Source organism: Oryzias latipes, chromosome 17 (genome assembly GCF_002234675.1).
Source record: "Oryzias latipes chromosome 17, ASM223467v1".
NCBI classification, from domain to species: domain Eukaryota; kingdom Metazoa; phylum Chordata; class Actinopteri; order Beloniformes; family Adrianichthyidae; genus Oryzias; species Oryzias latipes.
The window spans coordinates 21,371,905-21,396,318 of NC_019875.2; the positions used below are offsets into that span (position 1 = coordinate 21,371,905).

The 24,414-nt window shown below is 37.1% G+C and overlaps 1 protein-coding gene across 1 annotated transcript in view; it reads right to left on the reverse strand.

Annotated features, from left to right (window-relative positions):
* Window positions 1-24,414, reverse strand: part of LOC101166581 (calsyntenin-2) — a 141,671-nt gene that overhangs the window by 17,710 nt on the left and 99,547 nt on the right. The window contains exons 4-9 of the mRNA XM_011486645.3: window positions 21,874-21,985; window positions 21,648-21,744; window positions 16,068-16,217; window positions 12,660-12,845; window positions 11,895-12,152; window positions 10,914-11,035 (exon numbers count right to left, since the gene is read on the reverse strand). Of these exons, the coding sequence (XP_011484947.2) occupies window positions 10,914-11,035; window positions 11,895-12,152; window positions 12,660-12,845; window positions 16,068-16,217; window positions 21,648-21,744; window positions 21,874-21,985 (925 nt within the window). The remainder of the gene's footprint in view (window positions 1-10,913; window positions 11,036-11,894; window positions 12,153-12,659; window positions 12,846-16,067; window positions 16,218-21,647; window positions 21,745-21,873; window positions 21,986-24,414) is intronic.

Below are 24,414 nucleotides of genomic sequence, written 5' to 3' on the forward strand. Positions count from 1 at the left end.
GGCAATGATCAAATGCTACATCTCAAGAGAAACTCAAGTTCTTGCGGATGAAATATATGACAGTAACAAAGAGAGTTTCTCTTTAATCTATTTTTCATGCAGTTCATCTTTTTCTTCCTCATCTTTGAAAAATAATAACTGTATGACGGAGCTTCTGAAAGAGCCAGAGCGACAAATGATGTCTTTTAGTTTATATGCTAGTCTTGGAACAATTGCAAAGGTAACCACATTGCCTGCAAATCCATTCTAGGAACCTTCAGAGCACACGCAATCAATAATTTATGGCATAAATATGACAGCACAAAGGGATCAATCAAAATGTCAGGAAGAAGAGCTTCGAGGCGAGAAAAGGAAGAGAAAATTTGATCAACTTTGTCCATAAAGTACCAAAATGTATCTGTAGACATGCTTACTGGAATTAAGGAGCATTAACAACAGAAATTGTGCGGGGATACCATGTACACATGTGCATACGGACGCGCACATCATTAGCAGATATGATCTGTAGTCCTTTCTCTTCTGCTGCTGAGGCATGTTTGAACACACGCGGCTCGTCTAAAAATGCATGAATAAGTGGGAGGTTGAAATTATTTTCTGCTTTGTAGAGGGACAAAGAGACAATGAGTGCTGAACACTGATTAGCCAGCTCCAGGCAGGCAGCTTGGGATGAACACAGTCGTCAGAGCAGTCGTTTAATAAAGACCATATCTATACAGACGCTTTTCTTTATTCACAAACTCTGCTAATATTTTTTTACCGTTATTCACTGTGCTAGTGTTTACAACCACCAGAACTTGCTTCCAGAAAAGTAAAAACGAATTCATTCTGTGAAGTGACCTTAGTAATTCTTTAGCTTGATGGGTGGCACAATAAAACTTCTGTTGAATGACGTAATCCAATTTATTAGATGTATTTATAAAGACACAAATAGGCTGGAACATATGAAACAAAAGTTGTACTTATTTGTATAGATTTTTTTATCTCTAAAGCTTACATTGCCAGCATTGCCACAGCAAGGATTTTAGTGCAGAAAGTGGGAAATAGACAAAAAGATAAAATTTCTTATTTTGAAATGGTATGATCTATGCAGACTTCCAGCAAAATTGAGATTCTTTGAAAAGAAGCCTCAAGTGATAAAAGCAAAGACTGAAAAAAACCCCACATTTATAGCATTGGTGATGTAATGTTGATGTCCCATATTTGCAGAACTTGAAAATGTAAATTGAACAAAATAATACAAAATATTGTAAAATGTATGTAATTCATTACTCATGCCTCAAAATCTTAATTTTTATGTCTCCATCAATGACGAAGCTTGGCCATGGAGATGTGAGTGACTTAAAGTCCTACTCCATTTCACTTGCTGCCTCACAAAAGATAGATTTTTCATCTGCTGCTGATTCATCAGGATTTGAATAAATGCAGTTTTTAATCTTAAACTCTTTTTTACATGTCCTCATCATGAGAAAAAGGCAGCAAGAACATGTTAAAAAAAACAAAAACATAATTTTCCTTGGAGTGGGTTTTTAAATTTTTTGAGTCAGATTCCATTTCTTTTGTATACTACTATGCAGCAGCGAAGTTTTATTGCTAAGAATAAAACACCAGAGATAAGGTTCTTCATCTGGTGGGAATCTGCCACAGAGTATTTATGAGGCCGGTATTACATCCTATATATCAGCATAAAAGAGAGAAGAGCTCAAGAGCCCAAAAGTCCCGGAAAATGACAAAGCCAGAGACAGAATTGTTAATTTCTGCCCTACAAACAGTTCAACACTGCATTATCTCAGTAACTAACAAGCACAACTCATTCTTATATTGTTTTTTTTTTGGTTTATAACCAAAGATTTAGACTTAATAGGGTGGAATGGATCAAAATGCAACAGCGCCTTGGTTTACAGATGGCGTTAGAGCTTTTTCTATCAGCTGACATAAGCGAAATAATGAGGACGTCCTGCTGCTGCTTGGAGACACAACTCACGGGAGGAGGTTTGGGACAAGAAATGGCTTTCTTTAAACTAGAAAAAACATCGTTTTATGATTTTTTTTTTCTGACGTCCTCTCAAGTATTCAACAGTTTTTCCGTTTTGATTAAAACTACTGGCTTACACTGTCATCCCCCTTGACTGTGTGTAGGATATATGACATGTCAGCAGTGTCGACAGAGACTTCTTTGTTCAGTGTATGCTGAAAACACATTACAACTGTCAGGCGCACTGGAGGAAAGATGCTTACAACACATGTGAAACAGAAACAAGGCAATCAAAGCATCACACTTCAGTCGTGGCCTACATGACAAAAAAGAGAAGATCTAGATGTGCAAGCTCTCCATTTTCTTTGAATTCAGAATTATTTAGTAATTTGATGAAATGTGGCTTTGCCTTAAGGCATCCGTGCCCTCATTTCCTCCTCTTCTTCTCTGTCCTGTTCTCTGCTTTGTTGTCTGGTCTAATTTCTTCAGTTTCCCTTCCCCTGCTATCTCCACCTCCACATCATCAACCACTCCAGCTTCCTCCTCTCTTGTTTACTCATCTTTACCCTCCTCTCTGCATGTCTTGCCTCAGCTCACTCCTGATTGGTGAAAAACCATAATGTCAGAGGAACAAGTGCAAAGAAAAAAAAGCAGACTAACAAATCCTTTTTTTATTTTTTATTTCAAACTGGTTTAATTATGGGTTCACCCACTTAAGGAAATGTATTCAAGCACTAAAAATAAAAAATGAATAACAATGAAAATGGATCAATTAAATATAAAACACTTTAATGTCTCATTATTGACAAAACCTTCCAGCAAAGACTTAGAACGAATCCTCTGTGTTAAAGAACAGCTTCTTCTCTTAAACTGACATCCCAAATGTTTTCATGAGTATATTTCCTTTGCTGGATACTATATTTTATTAAGAACATTATTATATCAGAATTTCTCAAAACCAAAGGACTAACAATGCAATAATTTGTGTAGTTCGGTAGAAAGATAGTATTATGTATGCAAATCTTACATTCTTAATTTTTCTGAAATTTTCCTGCCAGAATCAGCATGCGAGTAATTTATGTCTGCAGAAATGTGCATCTATCTACTGAAAGGCGACTACTCCTTTGCTAAAATTGGGTATTATCAAGGGATTTAGATTGTATGCCAAAAAATCCAACTATTGTCAACAGATTGACCTTGGTCAAAGACATTAAAGTGAAAACTGATAGAAAGTCTTCTTCCCATTCAAAGAAAGTATGGAAAGATCCCCAAAAATGTAACTGTGAATCCAGAGATCCCTTAGGCACAAGTGTCGTTTTAGATCTCAGACATCTCTGCAGCCTCATCTGAATTCCTAGTTGGACAGACTTTGTCTCCATCAGTAGTTCTGCAAGTGTCTGGTATCCACTGCATTCCTCCACCATGCGGTGTTGATCTGTGGAGTTCTCTCTAAGAAGCAGGGGCACCTGGAAGTCTCTGATGGGTGAGATGGCAGCTCAGACTGATCTTGATCTTGTCCCACTCCAATCATCTTTTGGTCTATTGTAAAGGTATTCCTAGTGTATCAGTATGATTTTGCCGTTTTTCTTTTTCCTAGGGGGGCCTTGCAAAAAATAATTGAGAAGCACTGGACAAGGAAAACGAAGACGTCCATGGAACTGATTCTCAACAAATAAAACAAAGAAATCGTAAACGGAATTTTAAGCTTAATCTTTTTTATATATGTCTTTCATCGTGAGATAAATTCTATGTTAAAAACACAGAAAACTAATTTTCAGTGTGGGTCTTTGAGCTGTAATCAAAAGAATCACAAACTAAAATATGAATTATTGTCCATTTGAAGAAATCCCAGTAGGTGTGCAATAACAGCACACATTTGTACGACACAATTATTTTGCATATTTTTTATTGGAGCAGAGAAGTCAATAAAGCCGTCCTTAAAGTGAGCAGCTTCTGCATTTTGGGATAAATAAAACAGCAGATCCTGTGTGTCGGTCAAGCTGAGGACCATCGTGGAATAACAGACAGCAGGTACAATTTTCCCCTTTTGGACTGTGATGCAAAGCAATAACCATAGTTAATTTGCTGGTTAAAATGTGTCTTTTCGTATAAGAAGCGATGAATAAAATCCTTGTACCCTCTAATGAAGGGCTACCTAATCCTGGTCCTTTAGCTCTACCACCCTGCCTGTTTTCCAGACCTCTCTGCTCTACTTTCTGCTGATTAGTGGACTCAGGTGCATCCTCATTCTGACTGACCTTTTTTTTAAACCTTTATTTAAACAGGAAAGTCCCAAAATACTCACCTGAGCCGGTAATCAGCAACAATATGTGTATGGAGAGCTGGAAAACAGGCAGGATTAGAAAGTCCTGCTCTGTTGCCAGTTTTTGTGTATTTGAGGCAGAAATTGATTTTTTTGTTAGTTTTTGACTTAATTCAAATTAGTGCAAGTTATGTGAAAGTTGTTGATTAAAAACAGAAAGAAAATCGTTTTTAGAAGAAGAATTTGAATAAAATAATCAGTATTGAATCAAACCAAATCATGAAAGCTATTTATACAGGTTTGGATTCCAATGAAGAGATGTATGCGTGTTTCACAGATTTACATGTAACATGTACATGATAAGTAAAGTGGCCTAGCACATATAGACAATGATTAAAACCATTTACAGAGACATGAAAGTTCAGATTTTTGTTGTGCATGCTTTTAACCCTTGTGCCATCTTAGATGACCCCACCCTTGCATTGACGTCTTCTCCCTACCATGACAAAGGTGGATAAAGGTGGAAAGATTTCATGTAATCCATGGACACCAGTGAGGTTCACAAATCATTGAAGAAAAAAGGTTCAGTGCACTGTCTAGTGGGTCTAGATGACCCATCTCCCAATGTTAAAGTGGCTAGGATAGCACAAGGGTTACATTGACTCTTAAAATAACAAAATATTTATAAGCTTTTTATTGTGAAACATTTTCATCCTGGCACAGTGGAAGCATTTCCAAATAGACTTCCTGTAAAAGTGAGAAATTAATAAAGTTCAAGTTTTCTTCGGTTTTAATTTTAGCTACATTAGGGTAAATAGTAGAAAATGCAGTGCCTTGCTGTGTCTGTTAAATGTGCAGATGGTCCACACAGGATTCTATGAGTCCAAATGAACCGATATTCCTCATCCCCCAGTCACTCCATTTAAAGATTTTTACGTTTTTTTTAGGATGCTGTCACTCTAAATAGAAAGAATAGCACAAACACTAAAAGCAAAGTCCAGATGAGTTCTTGATTAAAAGGATCAGACAAAATATTTTCTAGAAATGCAGTGAACACATTGGGGATGCACATACTGCAGGCAAAACGCAACCCATTCTTTCTATGATGTCTTCCAGCAGGTGAGTGGAAATGTGCAAGTCAGTCATTAAAGCATCCTGACAGACTTGAGACTGGGATGCTTGGTTCACTTCAAATAAAATCAAAACGGCAAAGAGAATAAATATCAGAATACAAATAAAAAACTTTTTTTTTAACAAAAAAGAAGAGAAATCTAAGATATTTTTGAAGAACATTAATAAACGAGTATGGGATTTCTTCTTTTATTCTTCTGACAGCGCTTTTATTTTTCCCATAAAAACAAACTGAGATATACGGCAAGTTCATTTTCTCCACTGATGTACACAAATACCCTTAAACTGAACTAAAGCATTTATCTGCTGGCCTCCAGATAAAACTAAATCGCTCTCAGTAAATCCACTTCAATATATCCTGATATCTACTCTAAACAGGGAGGAGAGTGTGCTCTCAGACACCACAACCAGTGTCGAAACCATTCGATAAATCTGCTGAGAAAAAAGGGGAGCTTCTAATCAACACGGGGCACAGAACAAGCCGCGGTACAACAGGCATGGTGACAGCAGGCAGATAAGGCAGATGAGTGTATATCTGTTAATAGCAAACGCAAAAAGTAATCTTTGCTAATCGAGCACTGGTTCTTTTATTTGAAATAAAAAGCAAAACAATAAAGTGGGTGGGGTTTGTTAAATATTCATACATGATATGACTTTTGATCATCTTAAAGACCCACTCCGATCATCTTTTAAGTTATTGCGAAAGCAATCCCAGTGGTCTTCTATTTGTGAAATTTTTTTCTTTTCATTTTTTAGCCCAGATAAAAATATGTTGATATAGTTTCCGCAAAGTGCCATAAAAAATTTACCTCTGAGTTGTGGGTAGGACACCCCATCCCCCCTTCCCTTCACCAATAGCCGAGTGTGGAGTGGGTCTATATTACTGTGTCATTCACCAGGTGGGAGCTGCTAATGTTCCTGGTCAATAATTAATGTTTTCTACGTTTTTATCCTATTGAAAATTTTCTTACGTCAATAAAGTTTATGAAGAACTGTTCCAACACAAAACATATTAATGGCTGCATGTTTCCATCTTCACTTCACCTTGACTTCAACAGGACTGACCGACTGAATATCCAAAGGACATGTAGTCTTTGCTGATAGACCCACAGAAAGGGAATAAGGTGCGTAAAAAAGAACTGGCTCATCTTTTAATCTCAAGAGGAGCCGGAAAAAGAATGAAAAAAAGATAAGCATCAATCTTGTGAGCGTAAGTGTGAGACTCATGAATAAGTTAAAGCTTTGGACGCCAGTAAAGGTTTCTGCCAGATGTGACATTCCTTCAGAGTGTCGATCGATGTCCAAAATGGAAGCTTCTTTCTTTCCCGCTCTCTCTTTGTCAGCTTTCTTTCATCCCACTCCACCTTGCCTCTCCTGGGATGAGAATTGCAAAATCAATAAAGCTAAATGGAGTTGCCACGGAAGCCATTGAGTGTCCTCACTAAATGCTGGAGCCATGACACTCCTTTCTTCTCTTCTACAACACTTTTTCTCCCAGCAGTCTCTACTTCTGTTGCCCTAATTATCCATCAGGAGGTAATGCTAAAACTGAAATTCACAGCTGATCAGTTAGTTTTGAAGAGACACCAACCAAAAGTAACGATGTAATAAAATTAAGCCTGCACCTTCAGGGCTAAAATTTGATGCCAACCCAGAAATATCAATTGCTGCAGTTCTTAAAATGACCACTGGAGGCTGATTTCAGGATAGGAAAATAAAATCCTGTGTTAAACTCAAATGTTAACAACGTATGGACAAGTCCAATTTTTATTGCTTATTTTTTATTTATGACAAGTATGTGAACTTTGAACTTGTACAAAATTATTTGTAGGATGATCAAATAAATTCTAGAAGGCTTTTTGTGTTGTTAAAGAGACAAAAACAACAATAAGGCCCGTTAATTCTAGGCTTTATGTTTTTGCTTTTATTATAATAAAACCCTGAATAAAAGTTTCAATTTTTGTCAAGAACAGATTTTCTGGCTTTATTATGAACCAAAAACACATGAGTTCAGGTTTAGTTACACATTAAAAGGATCCTAATACATATTGCGATTTATAATCTTTTGAAATATAATTCCAACTCTGCTGTAGGAAGTAATTTTTGGTTTTTTTATTAGTTGTATTTCAGATTTGTTGTAGATTCTCTGATTAAAAAAAAGATATAAAAGGAAATTAAAATCAGAAATTGAGTAACACAAAAGATTGTTGTTTTTTTTCCATGCGCTGCATGGATAACCTGTTGTACTGTTTCAGGTAAACTGATGGTTTCACCACTGAAACTAACGGTGGAAAAAGGAAAAAAGACAAAGAGAATGTCTGAAAAACACTGTTTGCAGCTGCAAAATGCCACGTGCCAACAAGAGCTTTTGTTAAGGGTGAAAAATTGAGTGTTTGTTTGGCTCCTGGTCCATGCTGTGAAGACACAGGGGTTATGCTTCTACGCTAAAGTCATTCCTTTTTGAATTGTTCTGTTCCATTTCAAAGATATAGTCTCTGACTGCTGAATCAATTTCCCTCCAGCTAAGTGGTCTTACAACTTTTTAAATGAATTTCATGAAGGGCAGAAACTGAATACAGTTTCTCTCCTTCAGTGTTGGTAGTCTTTAGCGGAGCAGGAACTTTTCCTCCTTCTGTTGGTTCACATCTCAGCTTTTGTATCAATTTTTATTTAACAGAAACTGAAGACAGAAAGTGTCTCCTGCACCTCATGAAAGTGGGTAGGAAAGAGATTAGGGGAAGATTATGCCAGACACGCAGCAAATGCGAAAACGACAGGAACAGAAATGTGGCTGCAGGTTGTTTGCTTAGAAAACAGTGTCAGTGAGCTGCTCACATCTCCTTCTCTTTGTCGTTGCCTCCTCATAGGGCCACAGGGTAAAACAACCGCAGACTGAGGAGAGACTTTTTATTCTACCTTTGACCATGAACACACAAAGACCTGAATGGGCTGCACAACCGAAGGAAACACATTTAGCTGATTCTGTGAGCTTTGGTGAATATCACCAAACAGAACTGGGAGGTTTGCAATCTACATGTTTAGTTGTCTTTGTTATTCATATTATTTTAGCATGTTTTCACCTGTTTAGGTTTTCCTTCAGTTATTTTTAGCTGTATGCTGTGTTTTTTACACAGTTTTTCTTTTGTTACTCAATCAGAGTATATTTAAAAAATGGTTTGGAGATTGTCACTGACAGGTCCTCCTGTCTGACCATATTTTCTGCACTAAACTGTCGATGAAAGGTCTATTTTCAAACTTTTGTCATATTTAAGGCTCAGCGGACTTTAAGGTGCATTAAGTGAGATAAGAGAGTCAGAGATAAGTCAGACTTTAACTGCATTCACACAAGTCTAGAACTTGTTTGTCATGATACACGTTAGTCGTGTTGGCTTATTTACAATACCTGTAACTCTCAACCTTGTTTGCATCATGAAGAAAAAAACAGACTGATACTGCTAAAACAAATGTTATTGTGGCTACGCTAAGCCCCACCCTTGTTAGTAACACAAAAAAAATATTTTAAAAAAGTTCGAAAACCACTACACGTTAACCGCATTAGTGGATTAACAATAACACACAAACCTATTTGTGACTCGACAGTTAAGGTTGACATTTTGACAGAGCGCCGTGTTTCTCTCAAAATTGATTCAACATCTGTAACAACAACCAGAATCAATCCATTTAGGGTATAAAGCGCCCTGGATTATGAGGTGCACTGTTGTTGTTTTTGATTTTTTTAAATATCAAGGCTTTTAAGTACACATTATAGTGCGGAAAATACAGCCCTTACTTTGATCTGTATTGTTTTAGATTTTTGACTCGTCATATTTAAGCTCAAACTTTGCTTTTGGTTCTGTTTAAGTTTTCAAGTATATCGGCAACATTTGCATCACCAAAACCCCCCACAGAAGAGAAAAAACAGAACCAGCAATGATGGTGACAGAATCTTTAACATGGAAGATGTCGCCGGCAACACCTAAGTACCACTCGCTCTCTGACATACTGTCACTCTTAAACCACTTATCTTCGGGGAATCAGACTTGAAATATCAGATTGGGCAACGATACATTAGGACTTAAACACTACTGTCAATATAACCTAACCTGACAGAATCAAATTTAAAAGGATATATGCTAGAGTAACAAGCAAACACATGTTATCTATGCAACTGCAATTGTCACTTAAAAAATTATAGTAAATAAATAATGAGTTATTTAACATTAAGTAGTTACATTTATTTTTCATTAAATTTAGTTACATGTATATGTTATATCTGGCCCTTTGAGGACAGCCACTATGCTGATGTGGCCCTCGGTGAAAATAAGTTTGACACCCCTGTCTTAGACTGTTTACACGATCAGTCTGTATCAGTTGATTCTGACGTGTGGTAAGGCGGTTATTCATTTGGCTTTGCACTGATATGCCACACATTACTAACATAAAGTGTTGCAAAAGCATGCAAAGCCACTTTTCTTCATGACGGAATCTGCTGATTTATGTTGATTGAGTAAATGGTTAGAGTTACGGTAGTCAAAAAAATGTCAACAGTAAAAACACATTCCATTTGAACATCTTCTTAAACAATAACATTCATTTTTTTAAATAGAAACTATGCAAACAAAAGAATAATGCCATACATGTTTGCTTCCAATGTGCCCCCATCAGACACCTTTTAGGCACTCCACCCAAAAAGAAGCTAATCTTTTGCATTTATGATAAAGATGAGGTGGACATAACCTATTTTAGGCATAAACATAAAGATTTTTAAAACTCTTTCTTTTGTTTTTTAGGAAAATCTGTAAAAACAAATGAATAAATAAATCAAATCCTCCCCTGGGGGATAGTTGATTGGCTTATCAAACCCTTTTGAATTTTCTTTTTCTTTATGGTGGGGTTGTTGCTACTCAGTGATGGCCTGCAGAGCTAGAATGACTGAACGTCTTTTAGCCAAAGGATTGTCGAGCCTCCAGCTCAGTGACTAACAGTTATATATTTAGCAGCTCTGCTCCTCCATCGTTTAAGAGGAGGGAAAAAGCATGTACCAGTCTGGAGGTTTAATCATTTTACGAAAAAGCTGCCTGCAGTTCTGCTCACATGAGCAAAGTTTATGAATAGCCTTTACCATTTTGGTTTAATTTAGAAAAAGCCTCAGTGCAGCATCACAATGTCTCTGTTTTATTATAGCTGAAGCAATGTCATATAATGTAACTGTTTACCTGTCGAAAGTTCTCCACAGGACTTAAACACAAACTACCAATAAGTTTAGCAACTCAACAAATACATGACGGATAGTGGGGGATTTGCTGCTGGAGTGCTATTAGGAGACGTGCGAATGTGTGTGCACTTTCTTATCTCCTGGTGTGAGAAGAGGAAAGTGATGGAGCACCTGTGGTAATTAGAATGGAAAGCTTCTCCCTTCACCACAAAAATAACGAAAGCCCTTCACCTGCTGCAGGGAATCACCCTCAATCTTTGCTCAGACTCAGATGGAGCACAGACAAGCCTCACACATGCGTGCACGCACACACTCTTTCCGAGTTCTCCCACCTGATCCAGCTTCCAGTGGAACTCGGCGGGTCTGAAAGTGTCGATCTGCGTAAAATCTCTTCTGAGCAGGAACACCAGGCGGCAGTTGTGGACGTACAGAGAGTAATGGTGGCGGTTCATCTCTGCACCAGGAAGATGAAAGAAATGCGTGATCAGACAAGAGCAACAGCTCAGGTACATTTCCATCAACACCTGCAGAATTACCTTGCCATTTGCATGCTGCTGTTTAGTTCTGTTTGACCTGACATGAAACAGTCATATTGTGCATCTGTTCGAATCTCTTCTCAGCTGTCTAAACTGGAATCTGTCCTTCAATCAGGAAAGGAAGGTCAGAGAAAAATGCTAACAATTGGTTGGTAACTTTGTTTATCACGTTTTAGCACTAATGAATGATCATTCAGCATTTTCTTTTATTGAACACATGCATCACTGCATGTTTGTAAAAAATGTGTTAACACCTTAACAGATTAAAGCGTTCGACCAAGTTTAAATGTCAAATTTGTTTGGTTTCTACAAATACTTTTTCTAAAAAAACACTATTTGCTCTCTCAAGAGATGATGTAATCTAATATTTGGCTGTCTTATTTCCTGTTAACAAAATCTATAAAAAGGCTTTGGAGGATCCTGAGATTCTGAAATAAACTCTTCAACGACTTCACTTGACAGGATCAGGCTCAAAATTTCTTATGCTAATAAGCCATCTGTTGGTTCATTGTTGAAGCTTGCGACATGCAGATGGCTTGTTTAATTACAGAGTTCAGGCGGCACATTTCAGACATGCGGAAAGCAAAAAACGTTTGGAAAGCCATCGTCACAAATTCATTCTTACACGTGTTCTTTTATTCTCTTGGATTTTTGTTTTGTAAAGGATGAAGTCGTTACGTTTTCGACATCGGTAGGAGAAAACCCACTTAGTGTCAGTGTTGCGTTTCGGTTCACCTGATGTTGTGACCTCGGACAGATGGGAGGCGATTTCCTCACCTGTCTTGTCAGAGCTGCAGAGAAGAGTTTCCTTTTCAGCTCTCAGTCCAGGACTGGGCCCGTGCTTCATCCACGTTGCTATGGTAAACTGGTCCGTCAGGTTTTGGGGCACCACGTGATCTGGAACATTAGCAGCCTGGTGCCCATCAAATCTGTAGATGAGGTCACTTTCTCGCCCGCTGTCAGTGAGCAGAGACGCTGTCCAGTTTGCGGAAGGGCTGGGAGCGGGAAGGAGATCCGTGCTGCCTGATGCTGCACCTGGATGTGCCAGTCAGAGAACACAGAGCAGACTTTGTGTCTCCTTGGAGATTCAGCCAAGACGATGGTTCATTTCTAAAGCAACAGCATTTATGATAATATTCCAAATGTAAAAATGTCTACTAAAATAACTCTTTACCCCAAAAAGCCCACACATGGAGTCAAAGTTTAACAAGTGTGAATTATGAAGAAGTTTAATGCTTCTTTCAAATGACAGGTTAGACAGTAAATAACATAATCAACATGTGTTTTTGGATTTGTACACAAAGTCATTTTCTTTGTTTTGTTTTACTTATATGGATGAATTACCTGTTTTAAAAAAAAAGTTTTCCATACATGGGGAATAAATCTAATGGTGGATTAAAGGAAGTTTAATTTTTTATACGGTAGATAAAAAATGACAAATACTTCTTATTTTTTTAATTCAGGATGGGTTTTTTTGCACTTCGTGTCATCAGATTACACCACTGGACACTTTTTTTCCCAGACAGTTGCATTTTTTCTTACCACACAGCTTTTGCAGAGACTTTTCAGAGTAAGTTTCACGGTCACAGCCCTTTCCGATGTGATTCGTCTGTAACTCCACCATCGCTTTCACTCCAGACAGCGGACCGCCACAAGTTTCCAGGTGCATCTTGGGAAAAAGCTGCTTGCTCCCAGTGCCGGGCTCATAGTCCACACGCTTGTTCCAGCCTAAAATATCAAATATTTAAAACAGACACTAATTGTTGATGATTATGGTACAAAAGTTTTGCTCAATTAGAAAATATAAAACATGAAAGAGACAAAAAGTATTCAGTTATATTGCTTTGTATTGGTATATGATTAATTTATATTTTAAAAGAGGTGACTCAATGTTGTTTACATTGATAAGAGTCTTAAGCTGTCCTTCAGAAATGGGATAGTTTATTTAAACAAAATATAGATGCAACTATGAGTTCTACACCAGTGTCATACATTTATGTAGCATCTAATCAGTTCTGAGCCAAAGTCAGTGCTGCTTGCTGGTTCAATGTAGCTTTACTTATAATGTAATTCAAAGCATTTGTTAGCTTATCAAAGTTCTTTTTGGTGTGTAATTTTACTAAACAGCAGGATCTGGTACACAGATTCATGTTGTCAGTCCGCACATTGTTCAAAAAGTGTCGATTTGGAACCAGAAATATGTCACTTTTCACCGTTTCTCTATCGCTAAAGATACAATTTTGACAATAGAGACTGTCAGTCGGTGTCATTTGTGCCCCCTCCCCTCTGTGTCAGTCATGCAAGACACAGTTTGCAGAAAGGGGGGGTCGAGGGCGGGGCTACTCAGCCCAGCGCCAATGGCCACACCCATGTAGATGAGATTTTGGAAGAGGCTTCAGATGGACATGAAATGTAGCCTTTTAAGACATTTAGGTTGTTGGATTTTAGTTAAAAACTTTATAATCGTACTTAAAACACCACTGGGAATGTAAGAGTATAGCTGTAAATAAATATTTGAATTCCTGCAGTAGTGGAACACATTGCTAACACCTTTAACATCCTTTACTGTAAATAATGCATGAGTTACTGATCCTTTTATAAACCCCACCTCACAATAATCAAGCATTACCTTATGACATCCAAATAAAGCCATACAGTGGTTGGAAAGCCATAAATAATCTGATAACAACTGATTGCTGCTACTTCATTAGGCTGAAAAAAACTTTACTATTCAGCTTCTAATGGTTAACCCTGGAGAAGTCATGGGGTCAAATTTAGCCGCTGTTTTAAATAACGTTTTTAAATTTCTTTATTTTAATTCTTGTGTTTTAAAATGTTTTTTTGTGCAAAACACAAATACAAACATTAACAAAATGTGAGCTCAACTTCACTGTTTCAGTCATCTTATGCACAATTTATGACGATTGTTTTTAGCCTGAAGATGGTTTTCAGGGAAAGTTTATTTATTTTTTCATTACTATCCTTGCTTTTTAATGTTAAAAAAAAGCTTCCTCAGCAGAATCTTAGCTGTTATGGGTCATATTGCTCTCTTTGAAGCTCAAAGTATTTGTGTTGTTTCCTCATGGGTCGGTCTTCCCTTCAAGTTTCCATTGTCAGCACATTTCTCTTGTACGCACATAACCTGAACCTGGCTTATTACTTTTCCACCGGTCGGAATGGTGCAAGAGATTCACTAATCGAAAGGAAAGGCCAGGATGAGTCTGCTTTGGCACCAGACAGGCATCTTCAAAAAAACAGCTGCAAATGCTTATATGACCTTTACGCACACTATATAAGATTAAAGAGTGACGTGCAGAGAACTGGATTTTAAGGCATCTTTTTATTAAATTCTTTTCATAGGTTCTGAGCTGCAGCAGGTTTCCCAAAAACCTTCTGATGAGCTTTTTCTTCATAACCAATTTGAGAGCCCAGATTAAACCAGATATTGTTACATTTATAAAAATATCACATAGAAGAAGACTATTCTAGATTCAGCTTGTATTTTCTGCAGATGGTTCTGTGTTTTTAAGATTTGTCTTGTTTATTAAAACCAACAACACAATCTGTGTTGTTTTTAAAGGCTTTGTAAAATCGACATTACCTCTAATAAAAGTGAAGTGCTTTTTTACTGTCAGGATATATTGTTTTTTTTTCTCTCTTTCTATTTATTTATTTTTTTCTAAAAACTAATTCAACTAGTTTCTAGTTTTATTTATTATCTCTGCCAAAGACAGTAACCGATGCTTCTTTAAAATAAACCTTTACTTTAACAAATGATCCAAACAGCTGTTGGCTCTGTATGTTCTATGAGCCTAAGTAAGAAAGGAAACCATTTTGATCAACTTGAGAGGCCGTATTTCACCAAAGGGGAAAAACCTTTATATTCAAATGAAGAGATTCTTCTTTGGGGAAAATAGCAGCTCTTCTCCAGTTTGCCACAGGATGCCAAGCAACAGCCAGATTTAGAAACCTCCCAAGGTTACAGTTAACGGTTTACCAGCTTAGACAACCAGCAGGTCAAAATCCATGCTGGACCAGAATTTCAAATACGAGCAAATAAAAATATGTTTAGCTTCTTTTTTCTTGTTATACGATATTAGTGACAATACATGCTTGTAATAAAACTTTGTTTACAGCAAGATGAGTTGTGCAGGCTTTTTTCTGCCGGTGATGACCCTGCTAGATTGAAATTTATATCACAGCAGCGAGAAAAAGAAAGAATAGATAGATAGAAATGTAAAAATTCACCTTTTTCTTCTTCATTTTAAATATTTATAGGGGTGCATTTGGAGCAAACCACCTGACTGGCATCTTTTTTAAACCAGCCATTTATGTTTTGATGCTACTTTCCATCTTTTAGTTTAGTGCTAATAGATTTGGATATACTAGAGTGTGGCCTTACAGGCAATGTTTTGCATTTTTCTCAGTTGTAAAAGATTCTGGCGTCATTTGTCTCCACTGAGCTTTGTAATGGTTCTGAAGTGTTGAGAATAGAGCCGTGACTCTTTTCATCAGTGAAACGTCGCTTTTTGGTCTCTTAAGCTACCTTCTCATTCAGCCTGCTCCATTATCTCTCTCTCCATCCTTTCCTCACATCTATGCCTGTCGTTCTCTCTCATTCCTGCACGTAGTTGATTCCTGAGATGCTGTCAGCGCTGACAGGTGAAGCAGCAGGGGAGATGGGCTGACACAAATGCAAAGCCTTTGGCATAATAAAAAAAAAAGTTTCTGTCAGGTCCACTGATTTCCTCAAGTGTTGTTCATTCTAAAATGAGAGAGAATTCCTTCAAAGGAGGGATGTGTCCAAAAAGCTGCGATGAATTTCCTGCTTCAGGGCTGGAGACACTATATGCATGTAAGTACATCTAAACACCAATACCTGGATTTCTGCTTCTCATTGAAAAATATTCTTTTGTAAACACTCTTTGGATTTGTTGCTTTCTCTCTGACCTTGCCATCCAGGTTTGCAGACGGGCTTGACTTCGATGTGCACCATCACATCATCCTCTGTTCTCTTCTGGCCACAATCAAAGGCAGACACCATAATCCTGAAGCTCTGCTGCTTGTCAAAACTTAGTCGCTCTGTGTTTCTGATGTTACCTGAAGGCAACGCAAACAAAGCAAACACATTAGGATTGTACACAAACTGAGGAAATGAAAATGTCATGCTCATTTGACAGTCAAAAGCAATTATTGTTTCACCGAACTGGAACTGACTTAGCATGGAATAGAATTGCTCCTGGAGAAAAAGTCATGCTTCAGTGACCTTGCATTTCTTTTATATATAAAAAAAAGCTCTGTACAGTGAATGTGGAGCTGCAAGGTAGATTATCTTCACCAGTCACCAGGGTAACAGTGTAAAACAAGTGAAAGTAAGACAAAGGAGATGCAACGGGGCTGCAGATTTGAATAAGGATGGCTTCTATGTTTCTGCTAAGCGTGGTGATCCAAAAGTCTTGTCTTATGACAATGTAAGAGGCTCACAGTGGAATCTTTGAGGCTTTTTGCTTTTCAAGCCTTTTGCTCTGTACGTCACTGATGTTTTTTTTCAATCTGACTCCACAAATTTGATTTTGGGGTTTCTGAATCGTTTTACTTGTTGTTTGCATCAATGCAGCACATTTGGCATGACAGTCATCAAGTTTTCTCATATTAAGGTTTCAAATCCAGAAGCAAACTAATATATTATGATTATAAAATATATTATATATTATTGAAAAAGTGAAACAAAATCCTCCTTAAAATAATCTGACATTTTAAAGATTTTGATTAACAACAAAAGCAGCATCTGTTGAACTAAATGTTATTTTAAATACAATCAACAACTTGAACATACTGTTGTCTGTGATCATAAATCATTAGGATATTAGCGAAAATATGTATGCAAATTTTTTTTTTTTTGGTCACAAAGCTTTTTTAAAAAAAAAGGTTACTACATATGTCACACGTTCTAACATAAAGTAACCGAATTTTTTTTTAATTAAAGTGGAGCATATTAACATGTGCATTTCTTTTTACCTACTGAAAGAAATTAGAAATCTTTTTTAAGGTCAGAACCCTAATCTGACATAAATCAATCCAAATCAAATTTGGGAGCAAAACAGTGGCACAGACCAAAGATTTAGGTGTAAATAAAATCCTATTTGAAACACTTTTTTCCCCAAAAATATTTTTTAACTGTTCTTTTTTTTACAATAAAAAATGCTCCATCAATTCTCACCCCCTACAAGTATGCTTTTTTAATTGCCACTATGTGTTAGTTCAGTCAAACACTTAAATGGCAAACAAAAGAGAACATTTCCATCTAATTGTTTAGTTGTTGTGCATGTAAAAAAATATGCAAGAAAGGTGTGAAACTCTTGAGTGGGTGTTGGTTAGAAACTACAGAGGCAGAAACGTCGATATATTTGACAATTTCTTCAAGGCCTCCAGAAAAAAAAAAAACATCTGTTTTCTTTCTGGCTAAATACTTTATTGTTTCATTTCATGGGAAAAAAAAACAAGAGTCTATCTTTTATTTCATAAATACAGAACAATAAAAATACATGTTCTTATTTATATGTTTTACCATTACATTATTTTAGTGTATAATAATAATAATAATAATGGATTGGATTTATCTACGCTTTTCCAGTCACTCAAAACGCTTACATTGTGTCCATAATTCATTCACTCCTCATTCATATTGGGTGATGGTAACTACTGATGTAGCCACAGCTGCCCTGGGCCAGACTGACAGAGGCGTGGCTGCCAGTAAGCGCCTACGGCTCCTCTGAACATTACTGGGTCATTCATACACATTCACACATTCAGCCACAATAGAGGTAGGGAGGGTGAGGTGTCTTCAACTGTTGTGTGAAGGACAGCACAGTTGACTAGGCGGAGCGGGGATTGAACCGCTAACCTGCTCAACCACCTGAACCACTGCCGCCCCAAATTAAGTGTATATTACAGCTATATATTTTACTGCTGCTTTTTGTTTGTTGTTTATCTTACGTAGGGCACCGTGGGTTCCAAGAAACGTGCCAAAAATAGAGCCCACTGAAAATCTGACAAAATAGTCAGATTTGGTGCAATTTTACTCAATTAAATTGTTGCTGGCACAAACTATGTCCACCTGCCAATGGTTTATCAAATATTAAACATGTTATTTGTTCATTTTTTATTGGAGAAAGTTCCTTTTAGGTTATCCATATGGAATAGTAGATTTTCATTTAATATGATCCAAAACCTTTACTATAAAGTTCTAAAGACTCACTATTTAGACTGTAGTTATATTTTTAATGGAAATCTTCACTCCGATCTCATATGTTCAGCCCTTTTAGCTCAACTTGAGCCAGTGCTTCTGTTTGCATCTGGAGGATTTGCTGCTTGACTGCTTTACTAGCAAAGTGAGGTGGTGTGCTGAAGTAGGGGGGTCAAACTCTCTGCCTTTAAGCCCTGCAGCCAAACAGTACAATAGGCAAAAATTCAAGCTGACATGACAAAGGAAGAAAGTCAAGACCTCTAAGATGACTCTATTGGTGACATTTGAATGGAGGATAAAAAGAAAAGGTGGATTTAATCATTTTTGCAAATTTGTGCATTGGTTTTACAAACGTTCAAAAATATTTAATCAACACAGACATCGGCCTTCACTCTAAAAGTCAATTTCTGTTCCTTTTTCTGTTAATATGCTTCTAAGTTAATCTGGAGAAAAATACATAAAATTTCTTTTGTGCTTCAAGGAAAGTGTTCTGTATCTCCCGCTGTGTCTATTCACACCGGCCAAGCAGAGGAGGCATAATGCTGCAGCGCAGAGTGCTTTCAGTCAGCATATGTCTGTTTCGGCAGCCAGTTCCCACTCACTGATTCAGCTGCCTGACAAATCATTTACAGCCAGACATTCTGTCTTTGTCACGTGCAAACACAGTCTGCTACTCACTGCATCTGCCTTCCACAGAGTCAAAAGTATTTTGGCTGAAGTAATAAAAGAAGCAGTTAGACTGCAGGAAGTTGAATGCACAAACCAGCTAAGATGTATTGAAGTGAAGTCAAAATAGTGCAAGATTGAATTCAACTTTAGCAAACATGTTCTGACGTTTAAATCTAGTTTTCTTGCAATGCTTTTGAACAGAATTTAGATAAAATGATTTTTCTGTAAGAGTTGTCCATTTCGAACTGCATATTTAAGCTTCATTCAGTAACGCTTAAAATCCTGTCATGCCTGTCAAAAGTTACCATTGTTCTCTGAGTAAATCTATCCAATAACCTTCCAAACAGTATTATTAAGCCTACGAGGGGATTGAGGTTATTCAGTCGAAACACTGTCAAACACTGACAAAAGTGTGTAGCAATATAAGAAAAATGACCCTGAAACGGGTAAAGAAAAAAGGGTTTCTGTCTTTTGAGCATATAGACAAGCACACACAGGGTGTCCTTCAGTCTCCCTTCATATTTTACCACAATGCTCTCAGAAGAAAATCATGTGGATTTGGGGAACACAAATCCAGAGGCTAAAATTTCATAAAGATAGACTTGCTCAGAGTTGTATGCATAAACAGAAAACACTCTTCTGATGAGAAAATAAAAATAAATAAAGACTTTATAATAAAATAAATTGTCAGGTCAGGTTTGTCTTTGTAACCTTGAAAGACCTATGCAACAATAAAAATGGTGTTTTAAAAATGTTCTTTTTCTCATGATGGCGGACATATCTGAAGTAAATAAAATAAAAAAATCAATTTATGTGGATTTTCTTGTGCAAATCATTCTGAATCAGAAGCAGATGAAAAAACGCCGCTTGAAAAAGATCGTATTTGTCCTGCAAAATTACGCTGGGTGGGCGACAAAGCTCCCTGCTTCGCTCCTTCGGTACATCCACTTGCAGACAAATAGGTCCATGAACGTCTTGGTTTTCCTCATTTGACCTGGAATATGGCTAAAAACTGTACAGCTGGATAGCTACGCTATTGCTCACCATTTTTGTTGCACCGCTAATGTTGGGGTAGAGCTCTCAGTTATGGACGACAGGATTGGTGGGGTGGTTGCTATGCACACGACTCAAATTTGAAATGAACTCCTGCCGCTCTGCAGAAACTATGTCCAAGAAACCAACACAGATTTTTTTATTTTGGCTAAAAGTCTTATAATTATAATTAAAAGACCACTGGGAACAGTTTTAAAATAGATCAAAAGATGATCAGTGTGACTTTAAACTGTTTTCTGATGATCTTCATTTCATCTAATACAAACTGTGCTTTGATAAATGTCCCAAAAAATGACTTTTTTCAGTCTAAATGTCAAGTATTTGGAAAAAAAAACAAGTAATCTCCAATTGCATTATGCCTGAACACTGGTTTCCGGCTGTTTTTCTTTTGCAGGATTTAAGTTGGCTCTCTCATGTCTATCTTTAGCAAAGTCTCATTCATGTGCACACAAGGTTGTGAGATCATAGGAAAACCACGTGGAGCTGAGGGCTTGCTTTTTCCTTTCATCAAGACATCAAAAGCTGCACTCTTGTTAGACAACACAGAACTGCTTGTACACAAGAGTGTGTATAGCTTCCTATCATTTTACAAAAGTGACTGCTTTTGCAGTAAAATTTTCATACAACACTTTATTACTTATTTATTAATATAGTTATGGAGTCCTTCCTAAACTCAAAATAAATCCTTGATGAAAAACAGTAACATCAAAGTAGAAAAGGATGGTTCATATCAGCAAATCCACTGTGACCCTAAAGGTAGAAATACGGTAAGTAGAACTAGTTTGGAAAATACACAGATACATATGCCAGTTGAATCTGAAAAATAATTGATGAGATTGGAAAAAAAAACCTAAAATGTTGCATGTTTTTATATTTTACCAACAAAATTGTGCAGGTCAGAGAAATATAAAACCTTAAATCCCTATGTGTGCAAAAATAAACTGATGTGGTCCATCCTTAAAGTCCCCCTCCAATTGTGTTCCCAGAAATATTTTAATTATGATTCTGACGCTTTTAGCCAAAATTCAAAAACCTATGTCATTTTCTAGAGCATAGCTTATGCAGAGCAGCAGTAGTTCATCAGAAATTTGCCTCCAAGTTGTGGGCGGGACTGCTGGCATGGAGGAAGCCTGCCCTGACTTCTCTCATCATTCTTTTGTTTACACGCTCTCCAGCTAGCTTATAGCCCCTTAAAATGTGACTGTGCCCCTTAAAAAACCTAACATTATAGGTGCAACAAAATGGCGAGCAATATCAGAGCTATTCAGCTATAATGCTGCGAACCAGATGTCAGCTCGGATGAGGAAAATGAATATGTAGATGGATCTATTTGTCTGCAAGTGGATGCATCGGAATGGAGCGTAGCATGGAGGTTGTGACCCGCCTGTCGTATTTTCTACGCCTCAAATACAGGCTTTTTTTAATCTTAATTTTTTTATTAATGTCCTCCATCGTGAGATAAATGCCACAAAAAAAATGACAAAAACATGATTTTCATTGGGTTCTTTCAGGATTAATAATTACTTATAGGAAAACAATTTAAGATAAACACAATGTTTCACCATTGCGGTCGATGGCAAATGGGGTTCCAGGAGTGACAATTTCGTAGTTGCATATCTGGCTGTACTGCGGTGAACAGTCCTGATCCCAAGCTTCCACCTGCAACAGTAGCAATCAGTCAGACCTCCATCAGTACCAAGTAGAAAAGAGATGTATTATTGTTACATCATTATTCATTTCCCATAGCAACAAGGGATTCATCAAAACATGGTTGTACAGCATCTATACCTGTAAAATGCTGTCGTAGATCTTGCCTTCAGTTACTGATGCTTTGTAGAGGGACTCTCTAAACACAGGGCTGAACTCGTTGACATCATCCACTTGAACGTGAACCACAGCCCTGCAGGAGACAATGACAGAAATAAAAGATTAGATAAGGGAGTGCAGACATGTGAAAAGGAAGATTTTAAGTACGGTAACAGAAAGAAGGTTTGGCATTGAAAAATATTCTTCAAATTGAAATGATTAAAGCTTTAAGGGACTTTTGAAATAAAAAGCATGTTTGTCTAAAAGCTTTAACCAGGCATCCGCAGCATGCCATGAAGTCTGAATAAGTACCTTTAATGGAGACACAGGAGTTGCTTCACAGGTGACCTTCACTGACAGCAACTCAGATAATATCCGAGACTGTGTGCATCTGGCTAATTAATGTTAGTTTGATGAGACCTGTGTAGAATGTCATAGCACGATAATGTCACACAGTCACAAACACACTTCAATGCACACACACACACACACGTACACAGTGTGTGTTCATTTCCCACTAAAGGAATTCATCACAGATCTTGGAGCTGATAAATTTTCCTCCTCGCGCCTCTCCACCTTCCGTATCGAGCTGCAGCTTATTTTAGCAGCTGCTCGTCTCTGACTGAAGGAGTGGAGGGTTTGATTTGCTGCTGTCCACAGCACTCTGCCTGCCTGTCAATCTAACCCACAAAGGACTGCAGACACATACAGAGCCATATTATATTGATGGACCATCACTGAGGCATATCATCAGACATATCTGCAAGTCTCAGCTAAGACCGCCTTACCACTGAGTGTCAACAAAAACGACTTATTTTTAAGAAGAGGAGGAAAATCTATTTTAATAGAATGTTACATATTTCTAACTACAGGAGCAAGCTATATACAAATCCAAAGAAAATTTGTGAAAAAATATCGAAATTTAAAAAAAAATAAATGAAATGTGTAAACATGTTGTCACCAATCATGTTTTCAACATCAGTACGCTTGACTCAAAGACTTCACAAGTCACATCCAAGATTTAACACATTTCCAGTAAGCGTGAGGATAATTCCTAACTTTTTTTCTATCTGATAAACAGTTTGGATGTTTATTAAATCTAATAGTTGATTTAAATTCAACAGTGCTGGATAAGTGACCTTCAATATGCACCTTTTTTATTTCAGCCATTATGGCGCATTCTTTTTTTTTGTCCTTTAAAGAGCAGGAACTGCAGTTATTTAATTTTCTATATTATCTTTCCAAAAAATTCAAAGCAGATGGCTGCCATCCCTGGAGTCCAGCTCTGCAGGAGACCTCCTCCAATTTGGAGCAAAATGTGTCTCCTTTCCTTTTAGCCCTCCTGTAGAGGCCCCAAATAAGTGATTACATCTTTGAGCTTCCTTTGCCAAAAAATAGCTTTCTATGGATAAAGTTAAGATGAAGTGAATTTTTTTTCCATCCTGAGCTTACTAAACTACATCAAACTCAATTTGAAACTGTCTTAGTTTTTCCCTCATAATTTATACACAAGTGCATACATCTGATACATAATTATTGTTAGAAAAAAAAATTCTGATGATGTAGGAAATATATAAAGAAAATGAAGCTTAAAATTGCATTCGTGGGTATTTTTTTTATTATAATTGTTGAGAATCAGGAGTAGATGAAAAGATGACCACAAGATACCAGCTCTTTCGCAACGGGGAGGGGAAAAGGAGACGGGATTGCTTCATGTCAATAGTTGCACCCACAACTCCGAAGTGAAGTTCTACTGAATTACTGTCACTCTGCTGAAACCGTTGTTCTAGAAAACAACACAGGTTGTTTTTTGTTTTTATTTGGGCTAAAAATGACATAATTGCAGTTAAAAATAAACTGTGAATGCGTTTAAAATAGATCAAAAGATGATTGGAGTGGGACTTTAAATGATTCCTAAATTGTTCCCATCATTTATTATCTTTGTTCACTCTTTTGGATCCCTGGATTCACAATGAAAATAACCATACCAAGATTACTTGCAAGTAAAACAAGACTTTTAATTGTAGTTAGACCAGAGTTCTTTTGTTTGATCTGCAGCCAAATTCAGATCCATTTCACTCCAGCCCAAAAATAGTGGAAGATTTCTGCAAACCAAACAGCTCAGCATCAAAGGCCCTTAAGAATCAAGAATTCATTGCTGATCAACCTGTCAGATCTTCCATTTATTAGTCAAATAGTTAAAAAACAGGATTGTTTCAAAAGTATTAATATAAATGCCACTTTAACAGCCTGGTGGGAATTTCTCAAAATATCAAAATCATCAATTCAACCGTGCAAAATGACACCCATCTGGAACAACCCAGACATCCTCATAAACAAAAAAATTATCCACTTCCCAGCTTGGCAAGCAGGGGGCATAAAACAACTAGAGCACATAATTATTGATAGAAGATTCATAACTCCCCAGGAACTTCAAGACAAACATGGAATATATAACTTCTTGGAATATCAGCAACTTAAATCAATTATTACTAAAAAGTTTAAATACAGAGACAACGATTT